The 8175-nt window shown below is 32.2% G+C and overlaps 1 protein-coding gene across 1 annotated transcript in view; it reads right to left on the reverse strand.

Moving 5' to 3' along the window:
- Window positions 1-7751, reverse strand: part of Col3a1 (collagen type III alpha 1 chain) — a 38066-nt gene extending 30315 nt beyond the window's left edge. The window contains exon 1 of the mRNA XM_076866926.2: window positions 7549-7751. Coding sequence (XP_076723041.1) covers window positions 7549-7630 — 82 coding nt within the window. The 5' untranslated portion in view covers window positions 7631-7751. The remainder of the gene's footprint in view (window positions 1-7548) is intronic.
- Between the last annotated feature and the right edge of the window lie 424 nt (window positions 7752-8175).

Raw genomic sequence — 8175 nt, forward strand, 5'->3', positions numbered from 1 at the left:
ATTTTAGATTGATAAAACATGAAATTATACATGTCAATGGGTACTATCTAATGTTCTGATACATGTATGCATTATTTTATTATTAATTTAAATTAAGTATATTTATTACCTCAAACATTTATCATTTGTTTATGGTGAAAACTTCTGAAATTCTTTCTAGCTCTTTAAAAATGTACAGTGCACTGTTGTTATCTATAGACACCCTATTTCATTAAACTGTAGCTTAGTACCCATGGGTCAGTCAACATTTCTTCATCTCCCCCTCACCACACTGCCCCTGCCCCTCTCCCAGCCCCTGGCAACCACCATTCTGTTCTCAACTTCTAGGATATCAACTCTGTTCATTTTCTTTTGATCTGCTCATGACAATTAACATGATGTGTGTATGCTTTGTTTTGCTTTATAAAGTCATGTTGTTCTAAGTAAAAAAATAAATTTGGCATGCTTAAAAAATAACATAAAAATTAATATAGTCTTGCTTGCTACCCCATAACATTTCATTTCCACTGAAAAGGTAATGGAGAAACAGAGAAAGGGCTGATGTTCAACCACAATTTTCTACTTAAAACCTTTCAAGAAATTGCCTTTAGGAGAGCCATCTTTCTTTTCAGAATTGCACAGCTTTTTCTAATTTGTCATTTCTGTGCCTGACTATATATGGTTAGTAATACACGCTACCAAAAGCTCAACCTTTTATACAGATGTCTTAGGCCCTCAGTACATGGAAAAATCATGGAAAAGCCAAGAAAAAGAATGTTTTGTCTTCAAGTGGAATAAAATGTTTTTGGTAGCTATTAACACTATTCAAAAATAGAATAGAAAATAAGATTCAGAAGTAAGTCATCTCATTTTCTTAGTTATTGTCAGAGTAACTTGGATAAAAGATAAGTTGAATATTTTTTGAAAAAATATTGAATAAAATGTAAACATTCTAATTTTTATTACTGGACAAGGTAATAGATTTTACAATTGCTTCCTTTAATGTTGTTGTTTAAAGATAGTCTTCCTGTTCCATTTGGCAATTTAAAACTCCACCTCTCATGTCACTTGATATTTCTATTTCTTATTCAAAAGTAAGTTTCTGAAATAAATTTACCTGCAATTGCACAAGTGATGCACTATACTAAATCATCTCCTTACTGAGAGATCTATATTATAAGACAAAAATGATTCACTCTAACCTTAATTCACTCTAACCTTCTTTGTTTTCCTAGCACTATTTGGGAACTTTAGAGAAAAATAAAGTCAATAACATAATTTTATGTATTTCAATAGACTTAAACCTCCAACTTTTTTGTTTCCATTTTTCTAATATTAAATCATGTTAACTTGAAATAATCTTATAACTGAACTAAAATATAATGCAAAGTATGCTTATCTCAATACCATTTTGAAGTAAAATAATATTCCATGAAGCTTCTTAACAAATAGGTAATTTAATTTGAGCAATGAGTGACTTTTTTTCCTCTTCTTACTGAATTCTCATCTGGGAAAAGGTACTCTGCAATCTGGAAAACTAAAAATTACAGATGTGATATGTAAATTACCATAACATTTTTTCCCATTACTTTTGAATATAAATGTGAGTGTTTGGAGTTCATATAGTTTCTAAATGAAATAAGTTTGATTTCTCTTTAAAATTATGTCACAAGTGTTTGGAAAATATACATTTTTATGAAATTATTTTGCTGCTTACATATTTATTTTACATATTATATTCATATATGTTAGATGAGTTAACAGAAAAATTCTGAAGAAAAAAATATGTAGATGATATAGATGGATAATTTCAATCTAAAAATTATATTTTTCATGGCCAAGGTAGACTTTGCTTATTCTATCATCATCAGAATTTAAAAAAGAAACAAAACTTTATGAATCATAATTTCTGGGTGTTTCTGTTATTCTTTATAGATACATAATTTTGCGTTTCTAATAAAATTTTCTTATGTTGATTAATTTTTTATTCTGCCTAAAGTAAAAATAGATAGTAGAAATCTAAAAGTATCTTATATCTAACCATCAGCAATTGTATCTGTAATATATTTTAATATCAAATATGAAAGCATTGAAGAATATACTATTTATTCTGTTACAGTTGACAAATTAAATTATATTTTGATAGAAAATTAAATTATACTTTGATAACAAAAATTTTACATTTGACCTTTCTTACCACTAAGTCACTAAGTAATTTCTTTCTTAGACCATTTTACTTGCAAGTACTACTACTGGGATTACCAGACAGAATATTATAATATCTCCTATGTTGTAAGCACTGTTCTGAGTGGTTTACATCCATTTGACTTAATCCTCTCAAGTCCCTATAAGATGAGTCCTGCAATAACCCTGACTTTACAGATGAAGAAGCTGAAACAAATGGTAAGTAATTTCTCCAAGGTTACATCATCAAGGGTAAAGCTACAATTTTAATCTAGGAAGGCTTTCTCTTACATTCAATACTCTGAGCCATTGCATTCTATTCCCCTTCTGCTTTCAAAGACTGGGTAGGATTACATAGGAAAGCTTCAAAACTCTGTCCCATGTGGTTTATAAATCCTGCAAAGTTAAGATAAGAGTCTAAAAAGCAGATTTTTTGAGAGGTAATATTTTTTCTGAATAATGTCTTTTCTCTCTGGTCTCAAAACAAGCATTTGGAGTTAAATTCTATTGTTTATTTCTCTTGACCTTATGAAAAAAAGTTATATCTCCAAGGCCACCCTGATGGCATCCAGACCACCAACAGGATCAACATGTGATTTAGAAGCACAGCATCCATTTTATTACATACAGAGAAGGAGGATTCCAATTACAACTATAACAAATAGACAAAGTTTCTGCATCCAATGAAAAAACATTCAGGATGTCTTACTAAGATGCTGATTTTCAGAAAATATAGTTACTTACTAAGTGGTTCATGTTAATGAACATATACCTTCATCACAATTCTCCTCTGAATGATACTCTGACATTAAAAACATACCATACAACTCCAAAGAATGTTTCTATGATTTTAATTTATTTAAGAACTGTAGTATCTGTTTGTAATCCTCCATAACCAAATACCATTAGGGGGATGGAAAGAGTTTCAGAAAAACACATACCATTTTCCAAAGCAGTAATTTCTCAATGTTAGTTTTCAAGGAAAAATTAACTTTTAAGGATTTCTGGATCCTTTATTTTTGGTAGCTTTTTGTCCTCTTTGAACTTTTCTTTTTTGTTCATTAAGGTTGCATGTAAATGGCAGTGTTTGACCTCAGTCATGGAAAAAAAACAAGGCTTTTATTAACTAATCTGAAAGGAATCCACTTCTGCTATGTTTTCATTAGGCACAGACAGAAATTCTAGTGGTTAATATAACTCTCTGAATTGCTGTTCACGAATGATTTGTGTAAGAAAAGCGAACTCACTTTTTCCATTGTCATCTTGACATGAAACAGGCAAAGTTTCCCTGTTGAAAATTCTGGACTTTTAAAAACACCATGCAACTTAGTTTTCTGAGTGTGGCAAATGATGGGACTGAGCTAAAAAGAAAAGTCCCTAGGGAAACTGTTTTATAGAAAACAATTCACTGAGATGTTTCCAGAAACTTATTGTAGACCTGGAAACTTTACAAATGTTCCCCTTGTCTAGCAAAAGTAATAACATCTTTCATCTTTAAAGCTTTAGCTCATAAGCAATCCACTTTAATCACTTCAAGGTGGTGATATCACTTGATGTTACAAAATGAAAGAACTGGCTACATAATCTTTGGAACTCTGCATAAAAGCAACAACATCTACAATGGAAATCATGGAGTTTTGATAGATGGTACTCTCTTCTGAGTGACAGCTCAAGACTTGGCATAAGACTCTGTAGGTGTGGAATAGTGGCTTTCATGAGGAACTATCTTTTAGTCTCAACTATAATTCTGGTAAAATCACAGAGAATAGTTGAAAATTTTAAAAATAAATCTATGAATAAGACATCAACCCAGGAATCTGAATTAGTTAAAAGGCATTTTATTCTTTCAGTCTTTCCTTCTTTCTCTGCATTGCTGCAGAGGCTTTGATCTTTTATATGTTTCGAATTGAAGCAAAGATACCTATTTACATACAGGCCTTCAGATTATCTGATGTTGAGTATTCTGGAAGGAGTAAAGAAATGCAAGGTATCATGAGCAAAACCCACAAAAATTTTCTTTCAATAATTCTTTATTTACTACTAATGTACATTTTTCACAGGACCATGATAATTTCTGGTTAAAGCATAAACTCTGAGTCTCTTCTTAAAAAAAAAAAACAAAACAACAACAACAACAACAACAAAACAGTTTTACCAGTTCAAAGTTAAATACTAAACATAGAAGTACCTATCCCTTTTCACCTTTATAAATATACTAGCTCAACTATTTTTTAGGACCATGTACTATTTTTTGGTATCTCTCTTCAGTGAAAACAATTACAAAAATAAGAGAGTTCAGGTATTTTAAGTTTTTGCTTTGTGTTCTCCAAGTTTAACAGGATTTTGGTTCTAGTCTTAACTCTGTCATTACCTAATTTCATGAACTCAACTATTAAGTAGTAGATCCATGTGAGATGTGTGACACAGATTTGAGAACAATTATGTAAAAGAAGAGGTTCTTTTAAGGTACAATTGTTTCTTGTGAATCAATGCTACTCTGTTTTTCATTAGTTAAGTATGTTTAATAATAGGGACAGCACAAGTCAGAAAACTTGAATGGTAACTGATCAGTTACAATTTTTTTCTTTAAGCATAATGGAAAATAGATTATCATGATGTGAAATGAGAAACTGAATCTCTATTTTTGAAATATATAAACATATAAAGGTCCACAACTCCTTTTAGTCAAATTATTACTGTAGAAAAATTTAACAATTCAAAGAACACACTGGATTACAACTGTTTCTGTCCCTGCCTGAATGAAACAGTATTAATTAGTAATATTTATCTCTATATATATCTACATATCTAATAAGCAGTGAGTAAAATACTTATGTCAAGAAAGGGTTACATCAGAGTCTCTGAAAGTGAAAAAATATTTTTAAAAAGTCAAATGTAAAAATGTGGAAATGGTCCACAAATTTTATTTCCAATGTCTTTAAATATTGTCACCATTGTTTGTGTGTATTTGGCTATATTTTATTGGTAACATTTCATCTATTTAAGAAAGAATGCTTAATACTTAAAATTCACACATATGATATTTTCAAATCTCACTATAAAATGCTGAGTTCCCTGTATACTGATTTTGGTTATGTAAGTGGTGTCTCCATCAGCCGCTAGATGGCGCGTGTTTGCACCTAAAGCTTGGCATGTTTATAAACCACAGGAAATATAAAACAGATCACGTTTTTCCATTGCTGGAATAAAGCACATGTATAAAATAAATCTTTCACAAATTTGTAAAAAGACCAAAATTCTTTGTGAAGACTTTTTTTTTTTTTTTATGCTCCAAAAACCTCAGAGTAGACCACAGTTCCTGTGCTTCAGCGCTGTGCTGTTCCTGGTGTAGCTGGGCATTTGCAAGACACCCCCACCCCAGCGCTACAGGGTACTCCCAGTGTGCTATGTATTCAGCCACCTCCTGTAACCTCCCCAAAGCTTATCCATCAGCAGGTTTTTCTTATAAAACCTATAAGAAACATAAGTCACAGTGTCTTAAAGCATCTAAACTTTTTTTCATGACACAAACAATGAAGTTAAACAAAGTCCCTCCCATCTTCTTTTAAGAGCACACAAATGTAAAGAGGTGAACAAAAAGAACTTATGTGATGTGTAGACGATGTACTTATCAAGCACTCCTTTTCTTCTTAAAGTTCAGAAGAAAACAGCATAGTGCTTATATCTCATAGCTCTTATAATCACTAGGTAATTACAAATAGTTAACTGATCTTTTGAACTCAAACCCAAGTTTGTAGTCTTGTCAGTGAGCGAGAACTCTGTGATGTTTCCTCCAGAAATCAGTAGAAATTAATAACTTTAGAAAATAGGTGAAAATCTTTATTGGGGTGGGGTCTATTAATTATTTCTTATCGTCGGGGAGGACTGAGACTTATAGAATCTTCTAGGAGGGACAGAATAGGAAGGGAAAGGGAGGAATGATAGGAAAGGAAAGAAAATGGAGTGCTTGAGAGAAAGGATGAGGAGACAAGGGGGGAGAAGAGATGGAGGAAGAGGTGCTCTCATGGGGATAGGGAGGGAGTGAGAGAGGAAGGGAAGGCAACAATGAAGAGAGATGGGTTGTGCCTAGGATGGGGGTGGGGTGATGAGTTAGGAAGGAAAAGGCAGAGGATGTCTTAAGGAGCCCAAAGGGGTGGAGAGACAAGGAGGAGGGAAAAGGAAGGGAGAGAGGGGCTAAGGAACAAGGAATATGGGTGTTCCTCTTCTTCTGTGGCCATGGATGATATAACTAATGAACTATCATTGGGTATTTCCCTCCACCCACATTTGCATATATTATTTTGAAGATACTGAACATATTTGATATCACAAATCAAAAACAATTTTTCTTATACACTAATCACAAAAACTACAGATTAAAAAATAAACTTAAAAAATAAACATGTTTATATGTAAAGAAAATTTGTTAACTAATGATTTTGTCTAGTTATCTTTAAGTTTAATATTGAAGTGGTTATTTCAATTAATTGGTTCAGTATTTTCATGGCTATAAGGAACATACAAATTTACAAAAACATTTCACATAAATAATGAGTGTTTTAAACATCTAAACTTTCTATATGCAAATATTGGAAAAATATAGTCAATCTGTTTTTTGAAGGCAAACTTTAATGTCTTTACTTTGTAGAAAAGTCAAAACATTACTGTGGAAAACACTTTTTAAAGTATTCTCTTCATTAATATAAGTGCAGCCAAAATACAGAACATGCAGGAAATACTAGATCTGTAACCATAAACTATCAGAAGAAATGGATTGATCAACTACTCAAGTGCTTGAAACAATAAAATCAGGAACATTGAAACTTTTTACCTCTCTGAACCCATATAAGGAACATTGACAGATATTCTGTTGTTACCACTTTACAGAAATATATTAAACTATTTTAATGATTCATAATAACTTCCTTTAGACTAGTCTTAATGCATGCTATTTTTAAAGTGTCTTATCTTACTGAGGAAACAATACTCAACATTCTATCCTTACAAAGAATCCAGCATACAAAGGAGAACATAAAATTATTACAAGAAACCTATAACTTCCAGACTGCAGAGGGAAGCATTCCAAGCCATTAACAGTCCAGGAGGAAAGCCTCTTAAAACCATTTTTAAAAGTTTCCAGTACCTTAAACATGAAAACAAGTTAGTACAAGAAAATCTTTATTTTATGCATAGAGAACTTCTAAATACAAACATGATGTTATTCTTTTAAACAAATGTAAAAAGCAAAATTATGCTCAGGTTAACATGTCACAATTGAGAGTTCATAGAGAAATCTTTCAGGAGGCTGATTTTCCCCTTTATACTTCTTTGTAAGAAATAAAGACGAAAACCTCAGAAAGTTTCTTGGAATCAATACCTACTCACCCGAATCCTGTTGCGCCAAAATAACAGTGGGATGAAGCAGAGCGAGAAGTAACCAGGTTCCCTTTTGCACAAAGCTCATCATGTCTAAATATCAGACATGAGACTCTTTGTGCAAAAAGGAGAAAAGAAAAGCAGTTCAAAGTAGCACCATCAGTTGTTCCCTGCCCTTCAGCACCAGGCCCGTCATAAAACTCAGCCACTGAGATTCCTTTGCTCTGGCCTTAAATAGGAAAAAGTTTGGCTTCCCTCACTTTCCAGCCCCTTTCTGAAATATGAGAGCAGCACCCATCCCCTTAGCAGTAAAAGAAATGATTAATATTTATTTTTCTCTTATAGAGGACAGAACCCACAGAGTTAGAAAAATAGCACATCTGGAGCTTGTGTGCATCTGCTTATGTATGTTACATACTTTAGCCTTACATACACGTTTGTGAACTTATGAACATATATGGAAATGCTTTGCTTTGTGTTTATAGTATGAGAATTCTCACTGTATGTTTATTCCTCCTTTTAACATTAACAACTGCAAATTTTTGAGAAATTGCCTGAAACATTCTCAGGCATGAATAATTTTGCAAACTTTATCTTCCTAGAAGATTTTGATATTGAGATTTTGCCAGAATCTAC

The sequence above is a fragment of the Callospermophilus lateralis genome, chromosome 9, assembly GCF_048772815.1.
Source record: "Callospermophilus lateralis isolate mCalLat2 chromosome 9, mCalLat2.hap1, whole genome shotgun sequence".
Classification (NCBI taxonomy): domain Eukaryota; kingdom Metazoa; phylum Chordata; class Mammalia; order Rodentia; family Sciuridae; genus Callospermophilus; species Callospermophilus lateralis.